This window comes from Bombina bombina, chromosome 3 (assembly GCF_027579735.1).
Source record: "Bombina bombina isolate aBomBom1 chromosome 3, aBomBom1.pri, whole genome shotgun sequence".
Lineage (NCBI taxonomy): Eukaryota > Metazoa > Chordata > Amphibia > Anura > Bombinatoridae > Bombina > Bombina bombina.
This window is the reverse complement of record NC_069501.1, coordinates 353,524,998-353,541,519: the sequence shown is the minus strand read 5'-3', so window position 1 is coordinate 353,541,519 and position 16,522 is coordinate 353,524,998. Positions and strand designations below refer to the sequence as shown.

Sequence of the window (16,522 nt, the reverse complement as noted above, 5' to 3'; positions counted from 1 at the left end):
AGGATTTACTATTGAAACAAATAAAGGGCACTTTCATTCATGAAGTATAAGATACTTCATGTAGAAAGCTCCTTTATTTGTTTCAACCGATTGCCGATTTTAGCTACTACAGCAGCCCCCGGCTAAAAAATTTTTTACTTAGCCAATAGCAGTGCAGTAAATCCGGCTTGGCGCCCATGGGAGCCGGATTTACCGCACTGCTATTGGCTAAGAGGTGAAAACGTCACCTCTTAGCCAAAAATGTTTTTAGCCGTGGGCTGCTGTAGCAGCTAAAATCGGCAATCGGTTGAAACAAATGAAGGAGCTTTCTACATGAAGTATCTTATACTTCATGAATGAAAGTGCCCTTTATTTGTTTCAATAGTAAATCCTAGCGTTTATACAACGCTAGGGTTTACTTTCACTTTAACATTTTTTATTATTATCAAATGTTTAATATCCCTTTTTATAGTAGAGAAAAAATTTTTTTATAGGCCCTAGTTGATCACAATCAAGGGAGGCAAGATAGTTTGACAGCACAATGTGCAGAATTCGAAGTAACATTTGTATTGAAGTCTTTGAAAGATAGCAATAAACACTTATATGTAAAGTAAACATTTGAGGCAAATTGTAACATCTGATTTCATTGACAATTATTTTCTTGGGCATAACAAACAGAGCGTAAAATAGTGGAACATCAGTGTATTGAAGGAGACTATTATCTGTGCGTTTATCATTGTGATTGTGTTAACTACGTGATATTACAAGTCATACTAGATGTTAGAGCCATGATGCTAGCTATAATCTAATTCAGTATTTAATTGCCAATACACACACACACATATATATATTACTTAATGCACCTTCACTATAAGGAAGAATGAAGTTTGTTCAAATCAAAACTATGAAGGTTAAAAGGAAACATAAGAAATGGGGAAAAAAAGGCTGGTTTATTTATTATTAATAACATATATATTAAAAAAAAAAAAAACACCAAAAAGCTTTCAGCACAGTTTAATGACATATTTTGTTTTGGAAATAAAAGCTTCCTTGAATATTTTGATGGTGCGGGATTCTATGTGAGTACTTACTGTGCAGTAAATATGTATTAAATATAATGTGTTTCAGTTATGTGATATATAAATCACAGGCCTAATATGCTTAGGTATACAGATATTTACTGGGGTGACTGAGAAGCACTGCTCTAGCGGGGGGGGGGGGGGGCAACATAGGTTATAAATAAAGGCTGCACACTTGCTGTGATACCTGCATGTGAACCATGTCCATCAGAATGATAATTATGGCCTATGGTATTTTCAACGGCTTTGCAGCAAAATCTGTGTGTATAATAAATGTTTGTGGTCTGGCTTCTTTTAATCACAACGGACTGTCAACACTAAAATTGATATTGTTTAAAAAGATAGATATCGCCTTTACTACCCATCCCCCCAGCTTTACACAACCAACATTGTTATTATACTTTATAACATTGAAACCTCTAAATATCTGCCTGTTTCTAAGTCATTAAAGCCAGCCTCTTATCACATGATTTTTATTTGCTTTTCACAACAGGGCAGAGCTAGTTCATGTGAGCCATATAGATAACATTGTGCTCACGCCAGTGGGTTGTGGCAGACACTGCACTAGTTGGCTAAAATGCAAGTCAATAGATAATAAATAAAATGTCATGTGATCAGGGGGCTGGAAGAAGATGCTTAGATACAAGGTAATCACAGAGGTAAAAAGTATATTAATATAACTGTGTTGGTTATGCAAAACTGGGGAATGGGTCATAAAGGAATTATCTATCTTTTAAAACAATAAAACGTCCTATGTAGACTGTCCCTTTAAAAAAATTTAAACTCAAAATGTATTTCTGCATATTTTTTTTTAATAATGTATAGTTAAAAGAAAACCTTGCAATGTACTCTTTCCATTATTTCTCTACTGCCACTAGACAGTACATTCCGCAGACACTTTACACTGACAGAGTAGGAGCTTTTGTATTGCTGGCCATGATAAGTCACCAAACAAAAGAAGGTAAAGCTTTTATGTAAATTTAAATTGGACATTTATTTTTGTTTTCCAATATTTACATTAATATAATTTAAAAGATATATTTGCATATTATTCACAGGCTAATATTTGCTTTGAACATATCATATATTGCATTTCTTTAGTGTTTAAAAAGGAATGTTTACTATAAAATTGTTTTTTCCTCATGTTTTCAACGACTTGTTATACCAACCACAGGGTATGCATGAGAAATTGCTTCTTTAGCTTTATTTTTGTATAGGAAAAATATTATTTTATTCATTAAAACCACAACCCATTAACATGGGCTTAGCTTGCAGGGATATCATATCTTGTTATTTTAGAACTTTCTATACACACACACATTTTATTATCTAATCTCTTTTTGTATTCTAAAGTCCAGTACTTAGAGAGAAGAATTGAAAATTAGCATTTTTAAAAAGAGGATATAAAAGGTAAAGGAACAAATTAAAGGGAAGAAAATATTAGGATAAACTGTGCCTTTAGTGTCCCAGATGACTGGCTTCTTTATGGAAGTTCCTCTCGGATTTATGAAAAGACGTTTAAAATCTACAAAAATGGTTATCACGTTGTTAAACAAAATGTACCACATTTGCATTTTACAAAACCCCTGAAGAGTTAATTGCTCAATGAGTGTAAATATCAATGAAGTAGTCACCCTTCAGTAAATGATTAAATAACTAAGTTTACTGAAGGCTGCCTGGAACAACAGAGCGGGAAAGCGCGTTTTCCAATAACAAAATGGCTAAACGTGAAATACACAGAGGATAAAGAGTTCGTAACAGAAAATATTTTAATTAAGCTTCTTTACTTTTGTTTATTCTAATACTTTGTATTCTACATGGTAATTCAAAATTACAATTAATATTGCCTGTGATTATAAAAAAACTATTCACCCATGGTAAACCTAGCTCAAGTAGAAGCAAACATCTAACAATAATAACTTGTCAAGTTCCATGTAATTAAAATCTCCTAATTCAGTGTGTGTATATATATATATATATATATATATATAATTTTATTTTTTGAACCATGCATAATGTATATTATCTAGCCTGCGTTAAAGGTTATCTTAGAGTAATATGTTGTATTTCTGCTCTTATGACTGTTTTGCTTACCTACTATAGTAATATGTACCATAATTGGATGCATTTAATATTTATGTTATACTGAATATCAATAAATATAAAAAATTTAAAGGTAAAAAAATGACAAAAAAAACTAAATGACAGTAAAGGAAAGTAATTGACCCTAAAGAATGTGTTTTACAAAAATCTTACATTACGCTGGACATCATCAACCGCATTACTTCTTTCGTCATTCCCATTATAGTTCTGGATTGCTTCAGTATACGTCCTAAGAAAGGTGTCCTTGATCTAAAGAAATAAACACAGATTATATGTGTAATGTAACATGAAATTGTGCAGCCATAACAGACAACTTTGCTCCCTAGATAAAGGCAGCATTTTTATAACAAAGCTTACGAACTGGAGAGGGGCTGTGTTGAAATGAGGAACTTTCACAAAGCTGTTAGGCTTTTAACAAAAACACTGGTAATATTTCACCAGTGTTTTTGTTAAAAGCCTAACAGATTTGTGAAAGTTCCTCATTTAAAATAAATAAATAAAAATATAAAATGGCAAATGATTAACAGAGCTATGTTTTTTAATGACAACTTACAATTGTCATTAAAAAAAAAATTCTTTTTCCCAATTGTAAGTTTAATGAAAACTTACAATTGGGAAAAAGAAAAAAAAATTATAAAGTGATTATCGAAACAAGAAAAATCTAAATACACCGGCTGCAGTGTAGACAACTTTTACATAGTCGTCTCCAAGAAGATCATTTTCTAGCAAGTACACAACCAAATGGAGCAACAAGTGCAGTAATTCTAAATAAATAAAATGATTCCATGTTCACAATGTCTTTGAGAATCTCTAAAAATTTGCAACAACCATATGTGATTGTTTGGGTAAAGGACATTTCCAGATTAATTTATTTTTTATAACTAAAAAAATACATACTGAAGTGACATTTAGTAAAAAAATGTCTGGAATAAAGAATGCAAAATTAATCTACACATAGTTAAAATGTCTTCAAAGGCCACTAATATGTGTCTATTAAGGTTTTGTACAGTAGTTTGCAGAGGCTTGACCCTCACCTCAAGTGAGTATATTCCTCACTGCCCCACTCCTCTTTTGCTATGCTGTGGGATATCTGGCAATGGCTGAATTGTCTAAGTTCTCCTTTTTTTGTTCAATGGACATAAATATCAATAATTAAATGTTATAATGCACAATAGGGTTAAACACATAGCTAAAGTGAGTTTAGAGGGGCAATGCCCTACTGGTCCAGAGTTGAATACAATTGGATGAGTCATATGGGTGAAGCTGCCAATCACAGATAATGTTTAGCTCACGCTCTGTAATGTGTTCCCTTTCTAGAACCGTTACATTTATTTAACCCAGGGTATTTTATTGCCTTTTATGTCTCTTTAAAGGTTTTAATACTCATCTACAATTATGTTCTAGCCTAGTTAGAATCTCATCATATTTTGCTGCAATTTCTTTTTCCTATTTAGTATGTGAGAAAGTTAGGAGGATGCCCACCCCTCACCGCTACTAACCACTGTTTATTGAACATTACTAGTGATGCATGTCAGGATGTCAATACATTTCCAGATATTTAAGAATGAATATCTGGCATTAGAGAAACTATATGTGCTCCATCTGCAGAGTTAGAGTTTCACACTGCTGGCTCAGAAGCCTTTAGCTAATAATCTGGCTTCTTATCAAACAAGTGACACAATCTTTCACCTTGACCTAATTTACTCCTAAAAATACATACAGATTCACTTATCACATTCCATGAGATTCCCCCGGCACATTCCACCTTACTAAAACATGCTGCTGAAAAGAAATTCTAGAATTTTAGAGCATTTAGATTCTATTCAATCTCGTATGACATTTAATTGCTTTTACAATAAATGTGTGCTTTTAGTAAGCTCATCTGTGCCGGAAAAGTGCTTCAAAGCAATTTAGAGTTGCAGACTGCAGCAACACTTTATAGAACATGAAATTAATATTTGCTTCATAAATCATGTATTCATAGTTCCTGCAAGACCAAAGCTTATGTTCACATAGCGGAAAATGTGTATAATTGTATTCAATATTCTCCTACCTCGTGACGAAACACAAATCCTGAGATTCCTGCAATTAGCTCAGCCAGGAAGACCAGGGATAAAAACATAGCATACTGCAAAACACAAAACAAAAAATACAGACAGTTGTTATAGTCCACCAAAAATTAGGTAAAAAACTAAGGATATACATATATACACACACATATATACAGGTTATCAGGAAAGCAGTATGTTGTTATAACTTTGAAGATTAGCGCTGCGGAATCTGTTTGCGCTCTACAAATAACCAGTAATATCAATAATTAAATCAAACCCAGTAATTACAATCAACTCACAACAATAGACAAATTAATTCTGCTTTTTTTTTTTTTTTTACAAATAAACCAGGGTTTCATGTCTTTATGGTGAACACACCATGTGCACATTCACAGTGCATGGTGGACAAATTATGAAAACCCCTAGGCTAATGACTTCTCCAAACGCAAATTAAAGTCAGCTAAGCTCGAGAAGAGATTGGGGGTATTTGTTACTGAGACTTTTCTCTCTCTCAAAAAAAAAATTAAAAAAAAAAATTTGAGTTTGCTATTTATATATGGTGTGTAATGTGTGTGTGCTAGCATTATGAACCAATTTCCCATTGGTTTAGGCTCCTCACCGTAGCGCAGGTGCTCTTTATAGTGTCCTAGGAAATGAATATAAAGGTACGGAATCTCATTCTATTTTAAAGGGATTTTTATAGAGTTAGGACCAGTCAATATTGAGATATCTTGAAAGCTATTGACTAGTGATTAGTTACATTGAGTATGGTGACACAATGTGACTACTATGCCAATTGTATAAAAAAAAGCTGATTTTTTTTTAAGGATTTGAAAAGTTTTTCATATTTTCATGTGGATGTGTGTTACCACCACACACACACACATATATATATATATATATATATATATATATATATATATATATATATATATATATATATATATATATACACATACATACATACATACACAAAAACACATACATACACACATAATACATATTTATTAGTAAGCACATCTGAATCATATATCTCATGTTATGATTGAAACAATAGGTAAATAGTATCATAAAAATTTCTAACAAAAATATATTTGTTGCTGTATATTTCAGACATGAATTATTATAATAAAAATAACCAAACATACATTTACATACTAGCCATACATTGTCATAATTAATAATCTCAGTATTTAATAAAAAGGAGACAAATCAAATAGATGTAATAGCATTTTAATGGCATAATAATAACTTTCCATATAATAACTCATTATTGTGCCTGACATCTTGATAGCTTGAAACATGCAATAAAAAAAAGTTATCACTTTTTCTTAACTTATCTCCTGCTTTTAAAACACTGCATATGTTTTTTTTTAATATTAAACAACCAAAAAAATCAATGCATAAGTATAAATAGGAACACATCAAAATGCCAGCGTGATTGCCATATTTTCCAGAAAGTCAATGGTTTAATCCCTGGCGAGTGTTTGCACCATGCAGTCAGGGAGTTAAATCATTACAGTGAGTGTGTGAAGTAGCACTGGTTTACCCTCTTCATTGACTGTGTTTTACTGGCAATAAAAGGGTTAATTTATTGTTGGATACTTATTATGGCCAAGATAGGAATGTTGTGCACTACTAGCTACCTAGGGGTTAAATTGCTGATAGTTCTATCATATTCTACTATGCATGGGTGTAAATTGTACAAATAAACACACAAATTATATTCTGGAAAAAAAATGTCTTCTATCCTTTTGGATTGGGTCTTAGATTTAAAGGAACAGTCTAGTCAAAAATAAAATTCTGTGATTCAGATAGGGTGTATAATTTAATTTAAACAATTTTCCAATTTACTTTTATCACCAATTTTGCTTTGTTCTCTTTGGTATTCTTAGTTGAAAGCTAAACCTAGGAGGTTCATATGCTAATTTCTAAACCCTTGAAGGCCGCCTCTTATCTCAGGGCATTTTGACAGATTTCCTTACTAGAGGGTGTTAGTTCATGTGTGTCATATAAATAACACTGTGCTCACGCACGTAGAGTTACCTAGGAGCCAGCACAAACTGGCTAAAATGCAAGGCTGTCAAAAGAACTGAAATAAGGGGGCAGTCTGCAGAGGCTTAAATAGAAGATAGTCACAGAGGTAAAAAAGTGTATTAAAGGACCAGTCAACACAGTAGATTTGCATAATCAACAAATGCAAGATAACAAGACAATACAATAGCACTCAGTCTGAACTTCAAATGAGTAGTAGATTTTTTTCTCACAATTTTAAAAGTTATGTCTATTTCCACTCCCCCTGTACCATGTGACAGCCATCAGCCAATCACAAATGCATACACGTACCATGTTACAGCCATCAGCCAATCACAAATGCATACATGCTTATTCTGTGAATTCTTGCACATGCTCAGTAGGAGCTGATGACTCAAAACGTTTAAATATAAAAATACCGTGCACATTTTGTTAATGGAAGTAAATTGGAAAGTTGTTTAAAAGTGCATGCTCTATCTGAATCATGAAAGTCTAATTTTGACTGAGTGTCCCTTTAACATAACTGTGTTGGTTATGCAAAACTTGCGTCCTCTACCAACATCTCCTCTCATGCTAGACTACAGGACTTGTGCGGCACCAACCCTCTGGAACGCACTTCCTTGAGCTGTCAGACTTGCCCCTAACTTTTCCTCCTTTAAACGTTCCCTAAAGACCTTTTGTTCAGGGAAGATTATCACCCGACTTAACAAACTAACTTCACTTAACTAACCGTTACCCTCTATCTCCTCACTAATATCATTCTCATTCTTGCAATCCCCACCTCCTGTTTCCCATCCTCCTACCCCTCTAGATTGTAAGTTCCCACGGTAATAGGCCAAAAAGAGAGCTGGTCCGGGGTCAGAGTTAAAAGCAAAAATCTTTATTCACAAAATGTTAAAAGTCCAACATGGGAACAGAGGAAAAAATCAAAAACACCTAATGCAGTGCCACCAAACTTTGCAAGAAGCAGTCAAGCCAGTGCATGCTAAACCGCTATTCAGACATGTGGGACTACTACTGGAGAGTGATGACAAGTTTGGCCCCTTCCCTTTCTGGGTTGTCCTGGGGCCCTATTACCACGGTAATAGGGCCCTCAATTCCCCCTGTATTTGTCTGTAAAATTTTGTCTTATCATATCGTTTCTCTATTGTACTGTTATCCTTGTACCCATGGGCAGCGCTGCGGAATCTGACGGCGCTTTATAAATAAAGAATAATAATAATAACTAGGGAATTGGTAATAAATGCATTATTTGTCTTTTAAAACAATAACATTCTGGTGTAGACTGTCCCTTTAAAAACTTTGGTCAATTAGTGGCCAAGACAGAGTTAAACACAAAATGACCTGTTACAGATCATTGATCATATTATGGCACAAGCAAATGTCAATTGTAAAAAATGCACAAGGAGAGATCACAACATTACATATATGTCAAACACAATGACAACTCATAATCTACTCCAGGGTTCTTCAAACCATGGGTCGGGAAACATTACTGGGTCGCAACACCATGATTACTGGTACGTGACTTGTATGTGTATTGTATGAGAGTGTGTGTGTATAATATATAAGAGGGTGTTGTGTGTGTGTGTTATGTTATTACCTTTTTACAACATGTTCAAGTTTGACTACAATGAGGTATAAAGTACGCACACATTTTACTCACTTTGCCAAAAATTGCAGCTATCTTGTTGTATATTACTTCAGAAATTTTCAGATCAAGCATAAAAATAGAGTTGCAAAGGCATGTGGTATGATTGCGGTCTTAAGGAAAAATGTTTGAAGGACCCATATCTACACCAAGCACATATAGTTATGTTAAAGGGACTTGAAAGTCAAAAATAAAATTTCATGATTCAGATAGAGCATACAAAAAAAAAAAATTCCAGTTGACTTATTTTATCAAATTGTCTTTGTTCCCTATTGTTAAAGAGCATATGCACAAGAATGTGCTCAGCGTGTTTGCAAATATACTATCTAGTTTTAAAAGTATATAAATGTAAAGAATATTGTTGCAAGGTGAACAGAGCAAGACTTGTTGTAGCCAACCTACTGTTTGATTTTTTTTGTTCAATTCCCCAAATATGTTTCCAACAGGGTTTGCATCAGCTATTGGTGGTTCAAATCAGCCAATCATATTTAAGTAGCTCTCATCCTTATTGGCTGATTTGAAATTTTCAGCCAAAAGGAATGCAAGGTACCCCAACATAAAAAGGGGTACCTTGCATTCAATCTTCAGTGTGTGGCAAACGATCGCATTAAGAGGACCTCCACGCCACTGATGGCCACTGCCGCCGTGGTAGACCACCGCTCCGGATCTGTGCATCGGAAGACCGCTTTTGCACCTCCGGCAACAAGAAAGAAGATGGTCCCGCTATGGATGAAGATGGATCCGCCTGAATGAAGACTTTTCTCCACCTGGAAGATGTATGTATGTATGTATGTATGTATGTATGCATGCATGCATGCATGCATGTATGTATATATATATATATATATATATATATATATATATATATATATATATATATATGTGTATATATATATATATATATGTGTGTATATATATATATATATATATATAGTGGGGGGGGGGAATTGTAATACATAATGCTTTGTAATACATAATCAGAAGTGAAGATTTTCTCCTGCAGCAAGAGAAGTGACTGGTTTCCCTTTAGCAGTCAGGGAAGTGATCCGGACATCATCATGTTAATTAGAAAGTGCTGGAATTCCTACGGTTATGATATGCTATTAGGGCGGCAGAAGGAAGCGGGACTGCTGGCTCAACAAGCATTACACACTGTCTAATGTCTTACACTTGGACAGTAACTCTCCAGTCCTCGCTCTTTGTCAGCCTACCACCTGCTCTCATTAGTGTGCACTGTGCGGCAGCTAACACTCAATGCCTCCTCTGCTAGCTAGCGACATTAATATTTTATTGCCTAATGATTAGGCAATAAAATGTTAATGTCGCTAGCAGAGGAGGCATTAAGTGTTGCTGACACAGTAGTGCACACTAATGAGCCGCTGCCTACCTACTGTACTGTCACAGTCACTCTGTCAGGACTCAGCCCGACCCTACCTGGGTTAAGTGACTCCGCTCCATCTACAGTCCTCCACATGATCACATCAGTCTACTCTCTGGCCGGCCGTCTCTGTCGCCACTGACTGGACTCCTACTTCTCTGCCGCTGTCTTACAAAGTTCAAAGTTCGGCCCCTTCATTCACAGAACACTGCCTCAAGCCATGTTAAAAATACTGCCCACAAATAAATCCAATTGGCTGAGGGTGGGCTATGAAGAGGCTGCAGCACACACTTTCAAAGTTAATTTTTTTAAAAATGTTTAGCCGCATGCCCGCATTTATTATATTCAGAGTTAGGACTGTGCAGCCACGGCAAGTGCCGCCCCCCAAAAGCTGCTGCTTTAGGCACCGGCCTTGTTGGCCTATGCCTTAATACACCCCTGAGCACACCTGATTTACCTCTGTACACTGGGGGGGGGGGGGGGGGTACTTGATAAAAATTTCTCTGAAGCAAACAAAAATGTATTGCATAAATTATTCTAGTCACATTTAAAATGCACTACTGTACTACATTCCTTTAAATAACACTTATTGTGAGTACTCTTGGAAGTTGAAAATTCAATTTAGGAAATGTGTGTGGCATAGTAAAGGGAAGAAATGCACATTCGTGTTGAATAGAAGCAATTTGGCAGTACGCTTATACTTGCAAAAATATGCTTGTGGAGCATACATTTAGATGTTCAGTGTAGCTGCACACACAGACAGCAGTGGCTTGTAAAGTGTTAGTGAGTCACTGCTGACATGATGCATACATCAGAACAGTCTACAAAGCAACATTACAATATACACCTTTCAAAAGGGCACTGACACTGAAGTATCGAAAAAAGGTGACAAGTTCTTTAGGGGAGGTGGACAAAAAACATAGAAACATAGATATTGACGGCAGATAAGAGCCATAGGCCCAGCAAGTCTGCCCCACCTTACCTAACAGTATAAACTTATCTAGTTCGTAGGATAGCCCTATGCTTGTCCCATGCATTTTTAAAGTCCCCCACAGTGTTTGTTGCTACTACCTCTTGAGGAAGTTTATTCCATAAATCAATCACTCTTTCTGTAAAGAAGTGCTTCCTCAAATTACTCCTGAATCTACTACCCTTTAGCTTGAGCTCATGACCCCTTGTTCTTGAATTTTCCATTTTATGTAAAATACCCACAGCCTCAGTTTTACTAAACCCTTTAATGTACTTGAAAGTTGCTATCATATCACCTCTTTCCCTTCTCTCCTCTAAGCTATACATATTTAGGTCATTGAGCCTATCCTGGTAAGTTTTATTTTTTAGACCATGTACCATTTTGGTAGCCCTCCTTTGCACAGATTCAAGTTTGTTAATATCCTTCTGAAGATATGGCCTCCAGAACTGCACACAATACTCAAGATGAGGCCTAACTAATGATCTATAAAGTGGCATAAGAACCTTACTATTTCTGCTGCAAATACCTCTACCAATACATCCAAGCATTCTGCTAGCCTTACTCGCTGCCTTAGTACATTGTTTACTAAGTTTTAAATCATCTGAAATAATAATTCCCAAGTCCTGTTCCTCGTCTGTAACAGTCAGTAAAGTGTCATTGAGTCTGTAATTAACATTTGGATTTTTCTTCCCTAAATGCATTATTTTACACTTTGCTGTGTTAAACTTTAGATCCCAGTCGTTTGTCCAATCCTCCAATTGTTGTATATCACTTCTCATTTTGTCTACCCCCCCTGGAACATCCACTCTGTTGCAAATTTTTGTATCATCTGCAAAGAGACATACTTTCCCCTGTAGCCCTTTGCTGATATCGCAGATAAATATGTTAAACAAAACAGGCCCCAGAACTGACCCCTGAGGAACACCACTAGTAACAGCCCCCTCTGCTGAATGAACTCCATTTACTAAGACACTTTGTTTTCTGTCCTTAAGCCAGCATTCCACCCAGTTCACAATTTTTGAATCTAGACCAAGGAGATATAGTTTGTGAATAAGTTTATTGTGTGGGACGGTGTCAAATGCTTTGCTGAAATCTAGATATGCTACATCAACTGCTCCTCCCTTGTCTAATACTTTTGTTACATAATCAAAGAAGTCAATTAGATTAGTCTGACATGATCTCCCTGAATTAAAACCATGCTGATTTTGGTCCTCTAAATTGTTTGTCTTTATGTAAGTCATAATTCTTTCCTTTAAGAGGCTTTCCATTAATTTCCCTACTACTGAAGTTAAACTAACTGGCCTGTAGTTGCCAGATTCTTCTCTACTGCCCTTTTTATGAAGAGGTATTACATTTGCTATTCTCCAATCATCTGGGACAGCTCCTGTTAATAGTGACTGATTAAACAGATCAGTTAATGGGACAGTTAGCACTGAACGAAGTTCTTTTAAAACCCTTGGATGAATATTATCAGGACCCACTGCCTTTGTAACATTTATTTTTGATAATGCTAACAAAACCTCATCCTCTGTAAAAAGATTACTGTTAAGCTTGTTTCTATTTTGCATAGCATCCCTTAATGTAGACATTGTATCTTCACAATCTTTAGTGAAAACAGAACAGAAGTAATCATTGAGACAGTCTGCAATCTGCTTATCTCCTTCTATTATTCTACCATCAACTGATTTCAATTTTACTATTCCTACCTTATTTTTTCTTCTTTCACTGATATATCTAAAGAATGTTTTGTCCCCATGTTTTACTGACTGTGCTATCTTCTCTTCTGCATCAGCTTTAACCTTCCTAATTAACTGCTTAGTCTTTTTTTGTTGGAGTCTCCATATTTTCATATCATCATCTGCTTGTGTGTGTCTGTAATTTTTATAAGCTATCTTTTTTGTCTTTACAGCATGTGCTACTTCTTTGGAAAACCAAATTGGTTTCCGCTTTCTTTTACTTTTACAGACATGTCTAATACAGTGTGCGGTTGCATCTAAAATGGCACCTTTCACAAATTCCCACTGTTTTTCCCACATTTCCATTGACATTTTAGTGTCATCTGTTCTGTGGCTATGCAACTTTAGATTTAGGGCTGCTTTAGTTTTTGAATCTTTAACAATAAGTTTGTGTCACCATTTACACTCCAACGGGGATCTCAGATTACTGTGTACCTTATGCATGATGTTTATTGTGGGGGGATGGCGGTTTAGGGGTTAATAGGTTAATTATGTAGATTGTGTTGTGGGGAGATGGCAGTTTAGGGGTCAATAGCTTTGATAGGTACTTTGCAATGTGGGGGGGTGGCAGATTAGAGTTTAAAACATTTATTAGGAACTTTGTGATGTGGTGGTTGGCGGATTAGGGGTTAATAGTTTAGGTTGATTGTATTGTGGTGGGATGGTGGTTTAGAGGTTAATACATTTTGTTATTATTTGTGATGTGGGGGGGATGGCGGATATAGGGGTTGTGACTTGTCGGGTTCTTTTTTGGGAGACGGGTTAGACTTTCACGGGCGATTAAAAAAATGTTTTCCTTAGGCTGCCGTAAGTCACTGGCAAGTCCAGAAATATTTATTTCCGCACATTTCTGAATGTCGCAGGTAATTCGATTTATGGCAGTATATGATCTGCCGGTGCCGTATATGTGATTCACCCGATGAGTGAGGTGAATTTACGGCGGTATGGGTTTCAGAAGTTGCTCTGAAACCTACGCTGTATATGTGATCTTGCCCCAGATGTCTTTTATATACCATTATATGTACATAAATATGTTATTTTAAACTGTTTGCATCTTAGCAGGTTATTGACTGTTATGTTTATGTTCATTTTGAATGTTACAAGATTCAGAGCCTTGTGTATCGTATTTCCCTTTAATTTCTCAATAAAAAAAAATATATTATAGCAAATAATGCCTCTCTTATTCAACCAAATGTACCAAATCGGAAAGTTTTTTTTAAATTGCATGCTCTATTGAAGTAATGAAAATTGAATTTTGATTGTCATGTCCCTTTAAACACATAAGCAAAACTGGATGTAAACAGAGGTTTCCGCAAACACGAAAATACAAGGTTTGTCACTGCATTTGTGTTGCAAATGTTTTCTTGCACACACATTCGCTAACATCCACATAGAACACATCTTGGTGCGCACACTTTTTTTTTCCTCAAATATAGTTTTATTATAAGATAGTGCAATTTAGCATATTCACACTTAAGGTTACAGAGAAAAAAAGCAGAATTTATGCTTACGAGATGAGTTGGGAACTGTTGGGAAATACAACACCTGGCCACCAGGAGGAGGTAAAGACACCCCAGCCAAAGGCTTAAATATCCCTCCTACTTCCTCATTACCCCAGTTATTCTGCAGAAGGAACAAGGAAAAGTAGAAGAAACATTAACTTATAAATGGTGACAGAAGAATAAAATAAATAATAGGGGACCGCCCATAGACAAAAAAAAAAATGGGCGGGGGTCGTGAACTCTGCCTATCTGGAAGGAAAGGAATTTATCTGGTAAGCATAACTTATGTTTTCCTTCCTAAGAAAGGGAGAGTCCATGGCTTCATTCCTTACTGTTGGGAAAACTATACCCAAGCTCCAGAGGACACTGAATGAATAACGGGAGGTGAACAAAAAGGAAGAAACGGACCCTATTCTGAGGGCACCACAGCCTGCAAAACTTTTCTCCTGAAAGCTGCTTCAGCCGAAGCAAAAACATCAAACTTGTAAAATTTTGAAAAAGTATGCAAGGAGGACCAGGTAGCCGCCTTACAAATCTGATCCATAAAGGCCTCATTCTTAAAGGCCCAAGAGGAAGCTACTGCTCTAGTGGAATGAGCCGTTAGTCTTGTAAGCTAAGCAGATGACACTCCTTAACCAAAAAGAAAGGGAAGTGGAAGTAGCCTTCTGCCACTTACGCTTCCCCGAATAGACAACAAAGAGGAAGATTGTCTAAACTCCTTAGTAGCCTGAGAGAACTTCAAGGTGCGAAACCACATCCAAATTGTGAAGTAAGCGTTCCTTCGATGAAGAAGGATTAGGACACAAGGAAGGAACCACAATCTCCTGATTGATGTTGTGATCTGACACAACCTTAGGAAGAAAACCTAATTTAGTACGTAAAACTGCCTTATCTGCATGAAAAATCAGATAAGGGGGCTCACATTGCAAAGCAGAGATCTCAGAAACTCTGCGCGCAGAGGCAATAGCCAATAAAAAGAGAACCTTCCAAGATAACAATTTAATGTCAACGGAATGCAGAGGCTCAAATTGAACCTGTTGCAAAACCCGAAGAACAAGATTTAGGCTCCAAGGAGGAGCCCCAGAACTAAACACAGGTCTGATCCTAATCAGACCATTAACAAAGGACTGCACATATGGAAGCTCAGCCAGTATCTTGTGCAGTAAAACCGACAGGGCTGAAATCTGTCCCCTCAGGGAGCTAGCATAAAGTCCCTTCTCCAGCCCATCCTGGAGAAAAGATAAGATCCTGGCAACCTTAACTCTGTGCCAGGAAAAACTATGCTTTTCACACCAGAATAAGTAGGTCCTCCCCACCTTGTGGTAGATACGCTGAGTAATTGGTTTACGAGCTTGAATAAGAGTATCAATGACACTCTCAGAGAAACCACGCAGTCAGCCACAGAGAATCTAGGTTTGATGAACAAATGGACCTTGTCTCAGCAGGTCTCTGCGACAAGGTAACTTCCATGGAGGAGAGGAGGACATCCCCACTAGATCCGCGAACCAAGTCCTTCGTGGCCACGATGGAGAAATCGGGATTACTGATACCCGCTCCTGCTTGATGCGGGCCACCACTCAAGAAAGAAGCAAAAAACATATGAGTTTGATCCGCCAGGGCACTGCTAGTGCATCTATTAGATCCGCTTGGGGATCCCTCGACCTCGACCCATACCTAGGTAGCTTGGTATTGAGATGGGACGCCATGAGATCTCTCTCCGGCATCCGCCACTTGCTGCATATCTCTGCAAACACCTCGGGATGGAAAGACCATTCCCCTGGATGGAAGGCTTACTTGCTGAGAAAATCCGCCTCCCAGTTGTCCACACTCGGAATGTGGATCGCTGACAGTGAACAGTTGTGAGCCTCTGCCCACTTCAGAATCTGAGATACTTCCTTCATCGCCAAGGAACTTCCCCCTTGATGGTTGATGTAAGCCACTAAGGTTATATTGTCTGATTGGAATCTGATAAACTGGGACGAACCCAGAAGTGGCCAAGCCTTCAAGGCCTTGAAGATTGCCCGTAGTTCCAAAATATT

The 16,522-nt window shown here is 36.7% G+C and overlaps 1 protein-coding gene across 1 annotated transcript in view; it reads right to left on the bottom strand.

Annotated features, from left to right (window-relative positions):
- TSPAN7 (tetraspanin 7) overlaps positions 1 to 16,522 on the bottom strand; it is a 280,527-nt gene that overhangs the window by 60,090 nt on the left and 203,915 nt on the right. The window contains exons 3-4 of the mRNA XM_053706471.1: positions 5,215 to 5,289; positions 3,315 to 3,410 (exon numbers count right to left, since the gene is read on the bottom strand). Of these exons, the coding sequence (XP_053562446.1) occupies positions 3,315 to 3,410; positions 5,215 to 5,289 (171 nt within the window). The remainder of the gene's footprint in view (positions 1 to 3,314; positions 3,411 to 5,214; positions 5,290 to 16,522) is intronic.